This window comes from Chanos chanos, chromosome 7 (assembly GCF_902362185.1).
Source record: "Chanos chanos chromosome 7, fChaCha1.1, whole genome shotgun sequence".
Taxonomy (NCBI): Eukaryota; Metazoa; Chordata; class Actinopteri; order Gonorynchiformes; family Chanidae; genus Chanos; species Chanos chanos.
In genome coordinates this window covers 32,316,499-32,331,327 of record NC_044501.1, presented here as the reverse complement: position 1 = coordinate 32,331,327, position 14,829 = coordinate 32,316,499, and the positions used below count along the sequence as shown (strand labels likewise).

The 14,829-nt window shown below is 41.0% G+C and overlaps 3 protein-coding genes across 3 annotated transcripts; 2 read left to right on the top strand and 1 right to left on the bottom strand.

Moving 5' to 3' along the window:
* The first annotated feature begins 950 nt into the window (after nucleotides 1-950).
* larp7 (La ribonucleoprotein 7, transcriptional regulator) lies at nucleotides 951-5,277 on the top strand. Its single transcript, XM_030780608.1, has 12 exons — nucleotides 951-1,045; nucleotides 1,189-1,289; nucleotides 1,422-1,505; nucleotides 1,676-1,840; nucleotides 2,122-2,227; nucleotides 2,355-2,672; nucleotides 3,645-3,792; nucleotides 4,031-4,162; nucleotides 4,301-4,400; nucleotides 4,600-4,759; nucleotides 4,927-5,018; nucleotides 5,200-5,277. Exons 2-12 carry the CDS (start codon nucleotides 1,224-1,226, stop codon nucleotides 5,275-5,277), a joined length of 1,449 nt encoding a protein of 482 aa, XP_030636468.1. The 5' UTR covers nucleotides 951-1,045; nucleotides 1,189-1,223.
* Nucleotides 5,278-6,034: 757 nt separating this feature from the next.
* On the bottom strand, nucleotides 6,035-8,647 carry LOC115816233 (stabilizer of axonemal microtubules 2-like). Its single transcript, XM_030779199.1, has 4 exons — nucleotides 8,586-8,647; nucleotides 7,718-7,882; nucleotides 7,364-7,563; nucleotides 6,035-7,056 (listed from the first exon to the last, which is right to left on the bottom strand). Exons 1-4 carry the CDS (start codon nucleotides 8,645-8,647, stop codon nucleotides 6,035-6,037), a joined length of 1,449 nt encoding a protein of 482 aa, XP_030635059.1.
* A 1,872-nt stretch (nucleotides 8,648-10,519) lies between these two features.
* Nucleotides 10,520-14,257, top strand: plin2 (perilipin 2). Its single transcript, XM_030780000.1, has 8 exons — nucleotides 10,520-10,559; nucleotides 10,768-10,800; nucleotides 10,913-11,108; nucleotides 11,430-11,512; nucleotides 11,681-11,966; nucleotides 12,566-12,750; nucleotides 13,055-13,186; nucleotides 13,505-14,257. Exons 2-8 carry the CDS (start codon nucleotides 10,774-10,776, stop codon nucleotides 13,910-13,912), a joined length of 1,317 nt encoding a protein of 438 aa, XP_030635860.1. The 5' UTR covers nucleotides 10,520-10,559; nucleotides 10,768-10,773; the 3' UTR covers nucleotides 13,913-14,257.
* The last annotated feature ends 572 nt before the right edge of the window (nucleotides 14,258-14,829 follow it).

Sequence of the window (14,829 nt, the reverse complement as noted above, 5' to 3'; positions counted from 1 at the left end):
CCTTTTCAGTTTGCCGGTCAATTTAAACGTCATCAACAAGAGCCACAAGTACCGTAGCACCGCTGAACCTTAATTTAGTGCAACCATAGGTAAGTGCATATTTTGGATCTAGGCAAAGACGTTATTCGTCGGAAGTCACACATATTGATTTTACTGACATGCTCCTAAAGAACTGTAGTGGTTCATTCTGTAGTTCATGGACTTAGTTCGCAGAGATGAGCGAAAAACTCCGTATTTGAAAACGTTTGAATGGCGTAGGAGCTAACTTATTGACCTGAGTTGTTCAGTCACACTTCATAAAAAAGTTCGTATAGTTCGCTAAATATCGATAAATATCGCCATGCCGAATCAGTACTATTAAAGTGATGTGGTATGTTTGTTAAACAATGACCTCATGTGCTGAAACTTCTACATAGTGAAGCGAAAGTTAGCATAAGCATGCTACTGATTCTTAGCTTTGACATGCTTCGTTGTGAATAAAATGCATTCCGGATTGCTGGTGTAACACATAATCAGGGTGGATATTTTACTATCCTATGTGGTCGACTTCAACTGGCTCAGTAAGATAGTGAGAAGAACACGGTTTATTGATGAATGTCACGGTTAAATGCTGAATAATGGCATGTTTTTAAGCTGCTTTCAGTTACATCGTTTTCAAACAAAAGGTGTGCTTAGGTTAACTGGTATGTCACATCGTTACATTTTGCCCTTTTGCCTTAAAATGTCGAGTTTTAGGACTTTGCTGTAGTTGGTGCTGATCTTAAGCCAGACATCCGGAACACAGTTCATAATTATACAAAGTGTGTCATTGTTTCAGCACACCATATCTATAGCACTATGGTTGACGCTGAAAAGAAACCGCCAGGAGGCGATTCTACCATCAAGGACCCTAGTGAAAAGAAGACCGAAAATGAGAAGAAAAAGAGGTCTCGTGTGAAGCAGCTTTTGACAGATATCAAGAAGCAAGTGGAATTCTGGTTTGGAGATGTGAACCTCCACAAGGACAGATTTCTGAAACAACTCATTGAACAGTCAAGAGATGGATGTAAGTATTAGCACTCAGTAGTGGAAGAATACAGATAATAGGTATTCAGTAGGCTGCACTGAGGCCGAATATTTTTTAGGCGTAAGAATGCATACAGCATGTACTCTGAATTTCCTCTGATGTTGTTTCTGTTGGCCTTACAGATATTGATATTTCTGTGTTAACGAGTTTTAATCGAATGAAAAAGATGACAACTGATGTCAAGTTGATCGCCAGGGCGCTTAAAAATTCAGCGGTTTTAGAGGTAAGTGAACATTTTTGAGTGGTGTTCTTATGTGGTCCTCTTATGTTTATGTTTCCCAAAAGGTGCTGAAACAGTAATAAGTAAAAACAGAAAAAAAAGTTGTTATTTTCTGACCGTCGTTTGGTCCATCAGGTCAATCTTGAAGGAACCCAGATCCGTCGTAAGCATGTGCTTGGTGACAGACCAAAGGATGTAGATGAAAGAACAATATATGTGGTAAGTAATTTGGCCACCAATAATAGTTTGACTTCAAAACTCTGTAGTGTCCTTTTGGACTTAAGCCTCTAGGAATTTTGCTATTATACAATGTTACAGTTTCTGTTAATACCCTTTTACATTTGAAGATGTTTGGCATTATTTAGGAGTTTTTTGATTTTTTTTTGTAGGAACTTCTGCCAAAAGATGTGACCCACAGTTGGATAGAACGTGTGTTCTCCAAGTGTGGGAACGTGGTGTATGTCAGTATCCCAAGATACAAGTCATCAGGACAACCCAAAGGATTTGCTTTTGTCGAGTTTGAGACTGAAGAACAAGCACAGAAAGCCATAGAGGTAAAAGTGTACGTGTTATTGTGTAGATTTTTACATCATCTACTGCACAGTTAAATTGTTTTTCTTAGTTAATCTTAGGACAGCAGCTTGTATACTTCACTGACTGAGTACCACATAAAGGACTCTAAACTAACGCGCATGAAGTGGTAGTAATTTGAGTAAAATAATAAAAATGTTTTAGCCCAGCATGAGCGGATTATGAGAAGTATGGGTTTATCAGGAAACAATGTGTGGAGTACTACAGGCATTTTCCATAACCATATCTTCTTGACATATTTTAGATGCTGAACAATCCTCCTGAGGATGCTCCCAGGAAAGCAGGAATTTTTCCAAAAACAGTAAAGAACAAGCCTATCCCCTTTGAAGCGGCTCAGGATACCACACAAGGTGTGATCATCACACACAAATGCATCTCTGTATTACCACAGCATGCGAGATTAATTTCAAACAAAACTTGGATTGTGGGAGATGTAGTTTTACAGGCCATTTCCATGCATTTTTTTTTATCTTGCAGAAGAAGACGAGGATGGAAAGAAGAAAAAGAAGAAGAAGAAAACACGGAAAGAAAGCGCCAACGCAGAGACGGTATCCGTCGGAGACAAAGAGAAGGAACTTGCAGCTGAGGAAGAGTCCAACGATAAAACAAGGAAACGTTCAGTGGAGGCCACGGAGATGGAGGAATCGGAGGCACAGAGGAGTCAACTGAAAAAAGTAGAGAAGAAAAGACGGCGGTCCCGCAGTACCGAAGCGTCTGGAGGTGATGACCAGGTGGAGATGCCGGCCAAAATGAGAAAACTGGGAGAGGAGGACGAGGCCGTCGCCAGTGCTGAAGGTAAGGATTATTTTCCGTCGCCAGTAATACTAGCTTTCCTCTACCGCCTAGTCTACACAGGAACGGAGTCTAGATCTAGATCAGCAGGTTCGACCGAGCAGAGGTGATTTGGTTCCATGGTTCCAGTTTTTTTTTTTTTCCTTATTACAAGCAAGAATCTTAAAAAAAAAAAAGAGCTGTTATCTGTATGCTGACAGCACAGAGTGACATCAGTGGATGTACAGTTGGTGTCATACGAGTGACTGGATGTGAGATCTGATCATCTGTGGTTATTGTAGCCTGAGATTGTTTTGTTTTTTGGAAATCTTTCTAAAAATAGATTTTCTCCTTAAGTGTATACCAGGCCCATTTCTGTGACCTTCCCACATGTCCTGATATTTTTATAATCATTTTGTAGTCACTGCCAAATGATGTTTCTAAGTTCCATCACACATATTGTTTGACCAAAGTACAGTGTAGACTTCCACCTGCTGTTCAGTGAACTTTTGACTCCATACTGACACACAAAATATTATGTTCTCCTTGGCAGCTGCTAAGATGCCTGCATACCCTGTGATACCCAAAGCAAATATTTTTTAAAAATTACGTCTCACACAACAGTCATCTTATTGGTGTTTGAAAACAGTATTTGCCTTGCCGAAGGCAATCACAGTGAAATCAGATGGTTGCAGGTATTGAGCGGAACCAAAAAAGGACGATCATTTTCACTGTTAGATATGAGAAACTGTGGGATCAAAGTGTGAGAAAATCAAGCTAATAATGGGCTTTACCCAAAGCTCCATTCCAAGTAAAGCCATACAGCAGTGTAAAAATGATTATCAGTGTGATCGTTAGTTATGAGATCCTGCTAATATAACTAACCATTATGTTTAAGAGAACATTTTAGAAATATTTTGACAAGTTGTTTGAATCATATAGTCAGAGAGATATTTGATTGACTGAGGAGGTGAGCGGCTTATTCTGTCTTCGTAGATTTGGCATCTGAGGATACTACAATGAGACAGGAGGGGGATGAAAAAAAAGAAGATTCCCTGTTGAAGGCCAAAAGAAAGAGGAAGAAGAAGCACAAGGAAAGACTGAAAATTGGAGAAGAGGTCATTCCACTCAGAGTTCTCTCCAAGTAAGTCGAGACTTTTCCCTTTTTCATAAGCTCAACCGATGGTTTGAGTCCCTCGCTGCTGTAATGTCCCTACTGTGAAACCAGATGAGTGAAACTAGTAGTAATGTCTTGACAGAATATATGCGTATTACAATTAGAGGTGAAATAACAATATGAAACAATATGATTTTGTGATTTTTTTTTTTTTGCTAAACTGGGTTTTCTTTCTCTCACGTCCTGGGTTTTGCGTATGGAAAAGAAAAGAATGGCTGAACCTGAAGGAGGAGTATTTGATGCTCCAGAAACGCAGCATGGCGTCTTTGAAGAAGTCCATGTGTGAGATTAAGACAATGGAATGTGAGCCTATTCAAACCGGCGAGGATACCAGTAAGTATCATCAGCCTACGATTCCGCTGCTTAGTGGAGGAGACTCAAATAAAATAAGCTCGGTGTGCCCCCACCTCCCCCTCACGTGTCAGTAACGTTATTGTTCCTTTCCTGCCCCCCTCCACCTAAAAGCTGAGAAGAGTAAGGAAGACAAAGAAACATCCACCGGCCCTTCATTTGAGAGTGGAGTCATTGTCAAAATCACTCATACACAGCCATTGCCAGGAAGAAAATGTGTCAAGGTACAATTTTTGGAATCTCTGAATTCCAAAAATCCTCATGCATCACTCTTTCAGTAGTCAAATCATACTTTTTTTTTCTTTTTTTGCAATCAACTGTTCTAGTTGTTTCTGATATGGACTGACTCTTTTTTTTATTTCCACTTCTGTCTTTGTCATGTGAAACCCTACACTGGCCATTTCAAACGTGTGCACGTTGAAGGACGCTCTCTCTGAAATTGCACCGGTGGCATACGTGGACGTGCTCGAGGGGGACGCGGAGGGCCACATCCGATTCAAGACCCCCGAGGACGCGAAGGCCATTATCGCAGCCGGCTCGACGCTCCAGAAAAAACATAACTGGAAACTGGAGATCCTTTCTGGTGAGCAAACATCAAGCATCTTCACACCCCATTTATCGAGCGCTCTCCATAATAAGTACACGCTCTCTTTGTTTGCTTACCGAAGAGCACGCATCCGTTAGCTTTTCTCAGAAACGGATTCCTCGTACCAGCTTCATGACTTTTTACCGTGTTTCATGAATGAAAAGGTGACAATGAACAGAGGTACTGGCAGAAGATCTTGGTGGACCGGCAAGCCAAGCTGAATCGGCCGAGGGACAAAAAGCGGGGCACAGAAAAGGTAAACGGATCACAGACAGGTCCAAGGCGCGCATTTTAAGCCCCCCTCTTATTTTCAAAGCCTGTGTAAGAACTGCACAGTTTCAAACAATTTCAGCTTGTTTACATCGACTCCAGTTTTGATTGTGAAGGGTCGAATCTTTCTCCTCACACGAGTAAAAAAATGTTCCCCTCTGTCGCAGCTCATTTCCAAGGCTGAGAAGATCATCATTGCCCGGGCCAAGGAGCAGAGCAAACACATCCGTTTCGATGACTACTGACGTCTTCTCCTTCTCCTTTTTTTTTTTTTTTTTTTTTTTTCTTTTATTTTAAAGAAGCAATGAAAAGGGATGTAAAATATCGGAGTGTTTTCATTTTACGTGGCTGGAAATCGGTTTAATATTTTTACTGACTTTCATGTTTTCGTGCAAAACAGGTTTGATCTTAATAATTGCCAGAGAGTTTTATTTTGTGTAATGTTGTCATGAAGTGATATGTGAGTCTGTAATGGAACAAACCATTTGAGAGCATCCTCCAAAAGATGAATTATTTTTGTACATTTAGCCTACATTCAGTCTCACTGAATTGGCCAAATACAGTTTAATTATTTAGGTTGTAAATATGTACTTTTAGATGCCTATTGTGTCCAGCCTCAAATTTACAAGGAGAGATAGTGTGTACAATGTAAATATGCATTATTGAGTGTCATTTGTTTCCTCTGGTGTAGCGTCAGTCTTTTTGACTTGACGATGCAGATCTTGATGACAGGCTTTTTGTCAAATCTATCTGCAGCTGTTTAATCATCTTTTTTTTTAATAAAAACACTTTTTTATTGATATCTTTTTAAAATGCATCGCTGTTTTCCTATGAAGAAACACTCCAGGTATATAACAGCATATTTAAGCAGTTTGATGTATTCAGATTTCTGCTTTAGCAAACACTACAACTGACGTAAGGTAAAAGAAATAATAATAGTAAAATGTATTAAAATGTCTTTATTTGCATAAAACAATACGGTACCGTGCGTAAACAATTGGTCTAATGTGCTCTCGTGTTTCTGGTGTTTGCTGCACAGTTCCTCTGGTTTTGACTGTGGCAATGAGTGGGCTTCTGGCTTTTGACGGGGGCCTGTTTGGCTGGACTAGTGTGTCCTGCTGAGAAGGTACGGTACAGCCTGTATCCCTTGGACTCTGTGCAGTCACGCTCTAAACCAGTAGGCTCAGCATAGCTTGCCGGGCAGGGCTCCAGTTCCTTTTGCTCATAACTGGTGGAATATGCCGTGTCCTCCTGTGTGGGCTTGTAGCTAACGGGCCGCTCTGCGGTTTTAGGCGTGTACTCTGACGTGTAGGTGGTGACCCTCTCAAAGGCTCCCGTTGGCCTGTCTAGCTCTTCGACGTGTACCGCTGCTGATGGACGTGTTACCTCACAGGCTTTGTAATCCTCCTTCATCACTGACTTAGCCTGGAAAGGCTCCTTATCCTTCTCCCAGCACTGAATGGGTGGCCGAATCGGTTGTGGTGGCTGACACTCGTGTTTCACGTAATCGGAGTGGGCGGTGGAGAGAAATGCCATTTCGCCTTCTGGAGGGGTCCACTCCTCCACCTCACGGGCCTCCTTTGGTGCTGTTTGCCAAGCCTTATATCGGTAACGATACTCTGTTGTCCCCTCGAAGGGTGCTGGGTTGTTCTCCCAGGCAATTTTTCGCCTGATGCGCTTGGGTACTTCAGTGACAAACCCCTTAAAGTCCTCTTTGTACGTGGAGGTTCCTTGAAAGGGATCAGAAGGAGACTCGTACGACTCGTACGTCTGTTTTTCCTTGAGCTGTCTGGCTTGCACAGGGTGAGGGACATAGTGGAGCTGGTAGTTGGTGACACCATCAAACGGAAAGGATTCTAGCACCTCGGGGAGTGGCTTGAAGTTTTCCCTGGCCGTCACAGGTCCCTTGGGGCAGTAGTCATCTCTAAATGTGGTGCTTGTCGCAAACTTGCCCTCGTTCACTGTCAGGTTGTCATTTTCTCTGTAAGGTTGACGTTTTTCAGTGCGCCATACCTTGAAGTCCTCTTTTGAGAGCAGATTATTAGGTTAGATTATTAGATTATGTATAGTTACCAAAATCTAAAAATAATGCCAATCAAAATAGTATTTAAGGCTGCCACATCCTTGTCTTGATTAATTCATATTCATTCATTGGAAAAAGACTGGATATATTTCTAAAACCAGTTTATTTCAATTCATTTTGTTAGATAAAGGAAATATGGCTATTATGTAATACTCTCCTAAAGCCTATCTCAAATGTTTAATGATTCAGCAGTTTTAGTGTGTGTGTGCGTGTGTGTGTGTATATATACAGCTAAGTACAATATTTACCTTGGTATACAGACTTGGCATGCATCTTTACTGATGGTGGACAGTACTCTGCAGTCTTAGCCTTGCGTATGTTCTTCTGCACTGTGTGCTTTTGATAGTCCTGTGCATATGTGCTGGTCAGACGCATGCTGTCATCATGGAGCACATGCTCTCTTCTCCTTCTTGACCTCCTTTTCACCTCAGGTGGCACATAGTCCAGACTGAAACAGATAGTCCATCTCTGTACAAGACACTCTGTGGTGTAGTGTTTTTTGATTGTTTGTTTGTTTGTTTGTTTGTTTTTAAACAAGTAATACTGTGTTGAGATTTTTCTCACCCACTTTCTAATTCCCTCTTTAGATGTTTAAATCTTACACAGATTTGCTCTTGGGAAGCAGGCGTTCACTCTGTGGTCTTTCGGCAGTCAGGTACGCATCAGAAAAATTGGCGGGATAATTCTGTGGATGCACTGTGGCCATACAGTCTGTGTAGGGGACTGCAGTCTCCTTCATGTTCCGATGATATGGGCACTGATGCCGACTGAATGGAAAGAACGCATAGACATGGAAATGGGTTTTATAACCATGGAAAAACATTGACTGCTTATCTTGGTGCATTGCTCACATCAGGGCAGTCTGTGCGCATATTACCTTCTGCGTTGTGGCATTGTGGCATTCTCTTCCACTGAGAAATTATTGACAGTAAGACTATGGATGGAAAACGCTATACAACGAGAGCTGCTCGGGGCGTTCCGTGCAGCGTCCGAAAATAAGTACTCTGATATTAGCTACTTTTCCAAAGAGCCGTGTGATGGAGAAAACGGGCTGTAAACGGAAACTATGTAAATGACTGTCATTCATATGGGATTGCTGTTTGACTTTTAGAGGATGTTATCGGACCACAGCACAATTACTGCATGTAATTGTATGTCTGTGGCCGTGCTATACGCTTTGCAGACCATGCGTAGTTTCGTCTCCATCTATCGTTATCACAGTCTCAGTACTGTTCTTAATACAACTACTATTTTTACTACTACCACTACTAGTACTAGTACTACTACTACTAACAACAACAACAATAATAATAATAATAGCAGCAGCAGTAGTAGTAGTAGTAGTAGTAAGTTACATGCAGTGCAACGTACTGACAGTTGAATTCGCTTTGCCCTCAGGTGTTCAAGAGCAGCAGCCTATGGATACAGAATAGCCAATGGAAAGAATGATCTGCTTGCCATCGTACTCACCCACAAGTGCATATCTGGCAGAGGCATTGATGAATAGTCTTTTTTCCTTCAGGGTGTTTCATTCTCAGGTCCAGAGGCTAGATCGACCTGTAAAAATTTCGCCTTAGACCTATGATGTTAACTATGCCGAATACAGCGTGCTCTAAAATAACCTACCACTACATATAGCTTACTTGTTGCACATTGTCTGGTGTGTCCATACAACCTTCCATCTAACACAAGTCATGTGAAAAGAGACGATATGTAACAGTCAAGTTTGGGTGAAGGTTTTTGGAATCCGGCAGTTCTGCTTTATATGAATAGAATGTATTGCTACGTGTTATGAGTTTGTGATGTAACAGTTGTTATCTTTCAAACATTTGTCACTGTTAACAAATTTATTAAGATCCCGGTGCAATTTATGAGTCAGCTCTACGGCAAGGTTGAAATTGCCTGGGATTTCTGATGAACTGTGATTCAATGGTATTAATGTGAATGAGCCGTATCGCTGAATTCCATGGGCTGTGCTCTCTAATTCGCCCACAAGGTGGTAGTATTGTTAAAGTATTATTTTGTACCTGGTGAGCTGGTTGAAAAAGAATTGGCTACCAGCAGAGGGACAAGATTTTCAACACGATACATTGTCACCTTGATGATACATTGTTGATCAATTAAAATCCGCATATTAATTATGATCGACATCAACAATATATCCGTCATCGCTCACAGCTGTTGCGGTTAGAAAATGTGACCGGTTTAAAGATGTAATGCGTTGTGAACTTTCACGGCAGGTTTTTGAGTTGAACTAGGGAGTTATGTCAGGACGTTGACCTGTGGCAAACGCAGTTCATCTGTGCAATGCAGTAAATGGAGACGTCTAGCGGATTATTGGTCCACTCAGCAGACTACAATAGCAAATATTTACACACAGTGTGTTTTGTAATTGTTCCGCTTAACCGCTCACGAGAATCATCAAACTAGTCTCATGCAATCCGACCGTTTGTGCTCTGAACTTTCATTTTTTATTTAACCGTCAGTAATTCATTAGGTCAGCATACTGGCTGCGCACTAACTAGTGTGGTAGTCTAAATGAAATCTTGGGTAATCTCGTTGCTTCCTTGACCTAAACGTCATCGTGACCCATGGCATAAAAATCTTATTCATCATCAAATGATGACATCTACGCGATAAAATATGTCATCATTAAATGTTGTACAAGTTGAACTTTGCCTGCTTCCACCTCACAACGCCAAGCCTTATGATCAATAATGAAATCAAAGTATGATCAGGTCATAGTCCAGCAAAACGTGTTTCAGGTCACTTATTGTAGTCTTATTCATTTGCTTTTAATTCAGGCCATCCCAATGCGGTCAACGACCGTAGATTTTTTTTAAAGGCAGAAAATACTTTTAATACATAGAGAACGTACATATGAAATACGTAGCCAAACATTTGAAACAGATGATGGAATGCTGGAAGCCACGGAGATGTTGACTCATAAGATCAGTTTGTTAGGGACGACTGACGAACTCAGTTTAAGCTTTTGAAAACACAGTTAAAAACAATAATGTAGGTGAAAGTTCATTCGAAACAGAATGGTGTATTAAAAATGGTTTTATTCAACCGTTTTGAAGTATTCATCTACCAGCCAAAGAAACGTTTTACAGGTTTTATTTGGGGATCAAATGAAACAAGTCTCTTCACATAACCTGTCACAACAGTGTAACAGAGTTTTACCATTTATGCTACATATAGTCTATTAATGAAAAAAAATACATTAGGCTACTCTAGACGCATAATTTATAACCAGCTGTAATACTAGGAAATCCCCGCTGATATGCGCACCCAACCTTTGCCCTGAATTTTTGTCTCATGAGTGTGAAACATCTCGCGAGAAACCCTGACTATAAGTACTGAAGACTGCGCTACACAGTTGATACATCGGATAGATCCGGGAAAGGCGTAACTCGTGACTTGTCGGTCTCCCTAGGACAGGTAGGTAACTCCCTTTACCTACACTCATAATTATTTGGTAGTTATGATCTCTGATTTTGAAAACAGCTTTTCATTGAGCCGTCAGCAAATATAGTTTGTCAAGTATATTATGACTATTTCAAAAGTTTTAGTTTCTTTCCAGAGACGCTGGATTTATTTTGTTTAAAGTTGACACTTCATTTTTTAACATAGTCTCGTGTCTTTACAGTAAGATATGGCGCCCATGGAAGTTACCAACCAGGTAGGCTATGATGTTTTGATCTGCATCATAATTTATCACGAATGTGCTTAATAACAGTGTAAACAGTTTGTGTTTCGCTTGTGACTCACGTACGTGTCTCTACCTGTTCTAGAATGTGGTTACCAGAGTCGTAAACCTACCTTTGGTGAGCTCAACATATGACATGGTTACAAACGCGTACTGTAACACGAAAGACAGCTATCCATACATCAAGTCTGTGTGTGAAGTTGCTGAGGTTGGCGTGAGAACCATCACCGCAGCGGCTCTCAGCACAGCTATGCCTCTCATTGGCAAACTGGAACCTCAAAGTGAGTATCTCTCTCTCACACTCACTCACAGACACACGCACGCTTACTTGACGACATACAGACAAGACAGTTTTGGGTTTATGTGAAAGACGCTAAGCCATGTTTTAGCTCTATTCCATAGTCTATATGATTAATTAATTTTTTATAGGTGTTGCTAAACATGATTCATTTAAACAGTAATACCTTTGACACCTGGTTATTACAAATCCTAGTATTTATATATTGACACCATAATTTTAGTCACTGAGTTTGTTATCAGACCTGTGTTCTCTCCTCCTTTACATTATACACTGAGAAAGTAACTCATTCTTCTTCCCACAGTTTCCCTGGCAAATGACTTGGCATGCAAAGGTCTGGATAAGATCGAGAAGACCCTGCCCATCTTACACCAGCCTTCAGGGCAGGTATGTCATGACTGATTTCCAAGCTAAAAATTATTCTCTCATTACAACTAACGATTTTCTTTTATTTCCATTTATTGCAATATATATATATATATATATATCAGTTATTTCTTCATTTATGAGACTCGTATCCATTTGCCTCGTGACATTTTTCCTCTCTCCCCACAGATCATGACCAATGCGAAAGAGGCTGTGACTGGAGCCAAGGAGGCGGTGACCGGAACCGTGAACGGTGCCAAGGACTCGGTGTCCAACACGTTGAACGGGGTGATGGACAGGACCAGATGTGCAGTACAGGACCGTGTGGAGATGACAAGAACAATGGTCAGTGGAGGGGTCAACACTGTAATGGAGAGCAGAGTGGGCAAGTTGGTGAGCAGCGGACTGGACACGGTACTTAGCACCTCGGAGAACCTGGTGGACCAGTACTTGCCTGGAACAGAGGCAGAACAAGGTATGTGAATACCAGCTGAGAAAACAGGTTTATGATAAGAAAAGAAAGATTACAAATATAGATTCTCGTGAGGAAGATCATGATCTCAGTTGTCATGTGTGTATGCATCACATCCAGTGGAACAAACAAGTTACAGATTTTTAATATGATGTCAGTTGAGTTTTAATATACTGAGATGGGGGTCATGTGGTTATGGTATTTGTGGTATTAGATGAAAACATTTTACACAAGATTAGAAGCCATGCAATACTGTTTAAGGGAAAAATAATAAAGATATAATGTTCAAATGTAAGATTAAGTGCTAAATTGTCCGTGGATCAGTCATGGATATTAATGCAGCTGTAACATCAATGTTTGAATGAATTTGTTCACTTTCCAGGCAAAGACTTGGTAATCTGATTTACTTGGTTCTTCTCAGCCTAAGCTCATTTGAAAAGAGCTATTGAGCAGTAATCCACACAAACAGTTCAGTTTTTGTTTTCTGAACCCCATAGATCTTTGTTTAGATTATACCCAAGGAAATCCCTCAGCACTCAACACAAATTATACTTTGTTTTTACCCATGTTTCTAAGTACGCCCCCCCCCGGCTTTTTTTCAGAAAATGAGATTAAAATGACCAAAGGATTTGACGATCACTCCGACACACCCAGCTACTACGTACGACTGGGCTCCCTCTCCAGCAAGCTGCGCCAAAGGGCCTATCACAGAGCTGTTGCTAAGGTGCGTGATGCTAAGCAACGAAGCCAGGAGTCCATCTCTCAGCTAAACCACACAATGGATCTGGTAGGTCTCTAATTAAACCTTGAGCTGAGCTGAGATCTAGCTGATTGTAATAATAAGCCATTTAAAGTAGTATTAGAATGCTGAAATTAAATAAAGCCGAGAACAAATTTGAAACACGTCTCCATTGTCTATGACAAAGTTTGGGGCTTTGACCAGGGGGATTGTTTTATTACAATAAAGCCTGCCAATTTATCAGTAATCCCTCTAACCGTACCTAAAAGAACTTTTGCTGCGGCACATGTAATGTAATCACGACAGAGGAAGTTCTTGCCTCAGAGTTTAACTCGTGCTGTTTAATCATCAGATTGAATATGCCAGAAAAAACCTAGATGGTGCCAACCAAAAGCTAACCGACAAACTGAACTCACTGCTGGAACGGAAATCTAAGTCTCAGAAAAATGCTGAGAACGAGAGTGCTGGGGACCATGAAGCAGAGGTATGGACCACATACATATCCTGTCTGTTTACAGTAGCATGTTTTTGAACAGAAGGACATAATCCTGTAAACCCTGCAAAGCACACGGGCTTTTGTATCAACTCTAAATAAACAAATGTAATTCAGAAACATCCGGGGGAGCCTGTTAAATGTTAAGATCACATCTGGTAGAACGGAGCGGTGTCAAAATCCTGTAGGACATTAAACCTTAATGGGATGTGGATTACTTTATTTGATCTTTTGGAAGCGGATACCACAGAATAAAACGGCGGTTGGTAGAAGATCAACCATAACCTTCTCTTCTCTGCTTCTCCTCAGCATATCGAGTCTCGGACCCTGGCCATTGCTCAGGGTCTGACCCAGCAACTTCAGACAACTTGTCTGGAGCTGGTGTCCAGTCTGCAAGGTCTACCAAAGCACGTTCAAGACCAAGCCATGTCCGTCAGTCAGTCTGCCATGGAAGTATACTCCAACTTCAACAAAGCCACAGCCTTTAACGACCTGTCCGACACCGTTCTGACCACTAGCCGGGCACAGCTGGGACGCATGAAAGACTCTATGGACAACGTCATGGACTATCTGGTCAACAACACGCCGCTCAACTGGCTGGTAGGTCCGTTTTACCCACGCATGGAACCGACCTCATCCGGCCAAAGCTCACGATCTAACACACAGACCACGCCTGCATCCGAAGTGGAGATGGAGCCAGTGGACAATGACCAATAGTTCACTAACAGTGAAACTTTGGAATAAAGCAAGAACCTCTTTTTTTTGTTTGTTTTGTTTTTTAGCCTTATTTAGATAACGGTGATTATAACAACATTAACATTCCAGAACTTCCTGTCCTGTTTAGTCTTAACCTCTGCATTTTGCAAATGAGGATCAAATCACTGTTAAGCCTTAAAGTAAAAAGTCATGCAGTTTGTGCTGTCATAGAAGAGGATGAATTGGACTAATATGTCTGATTTTTCAGTGACCAGTGCCATAATTCCTAAGTGCCTGCTACATGCTGTTTAATGTTTTGACTTTCTTGTGCCTTTTTACATTTCTAATAAATGATTTAACATATAACACTTGTGGTATTTTGCTTCTTTGAAACCAGTGTCAGGGGATGGGAAGAGTTTGACAGTATCTCTGTTAACATTACTGGACTGAACAATTTTGCTTCCTGAGATACGTCTCCTGGTTTTGTATCATAACATTAAAACCAAATTCACTAGTCTAGTAAAATAATAAATGCAAAACAATGAATGAAACACAAGGGGAATAAGTATTCAGTAAGTCCATGCAACCTAGTCCTCATCCTTGTTATGGGTGAAGCTCCATCATTTGTTATAATACTCATTCTCAGTGGTCAGATACTTCTTCTTCAGCTGTTCCCACCCTATCCACAGGTGCCTGACTTCACCATCTCAGATCTGGCCTCCGAACCTGATCTATCTTCAGATGAGGAACTGGAATTCTACGAGGAAGACCTGCACCATTACAGTGCTTCAGTCCATTGATTTAATCATAGCACTTTGTGTATATTTATGCTAATGGTTTGTACTCTCTATTGTATCCCAACCCAAATTGCTCCCCATCACTCAAAACTGATCTTCATTAAAAAGTACTGGTTAATCTGATGTCTGTGTGCGCTATTT

Bases quoted from the DNA above. Each gene is read 5' to 3' on its own strand.
- larp7 (XM_030780608.1), top strand. From the start codon at position 1,224: ATGAAAAAGATGACAACTGATGTCAAGTTGATCGCCAGGGCGCTTAAA. The intron at 1,506-1,675 runs GTAAGTAATTTG...TTTTTTTTGTAG, and splicing joins ATGAAAGAACAATATATGTG to GAACTTCTGCCAAAAGATGT. The intron at 4,760-4,926 runs GTGAGCAAACAT...ATGAATGAAAAG, and splicing joins GAAACTGGAGATCCTTTCTG to GTGACAATGAACAGAGGTAC.
- LOC115816233 (XM_030779199.1), bottom strand. From the start codon at position 8,647: ATGAAACACCCTGAAGGAAAAAAGACTATTCATCAATGCCTCTGCCAG. The intron at 7,883-8,585 runs GTGAGTACGATG...CTTTCCATTCAG, and splicing joins TGCCAGATATGCACTTGTGG to TCGGCATCAGTGCCCATATC. The intron at 7,057-7,363 runs GTAAATATTGTA...TGCTCTCAAAAG, and splicing joins TGCCAAGTCTGTATACCAAG to AGGACTTCAAGGTATGGCGC.
- plin2 (XM_030780000.1), top strand. From the start codon at position 10,774: ATGGCGCCCATGGAAGTTACCAACCAG. The intron at 10,801-10,912 runs GTAGGCTATGAT...TACCTGTTCTAG, and splicing joins CCATGGAAGTTACCAACCAG to AATGTGGTTACCAGAGTCGT. The intron at 12,751-13,054 runs GTAGGTCTCTAA...TTTAATCATCAG, and splicing joins TAAACCACACAATGGATCTG to ATTGAATATGCCAGAAAAAA.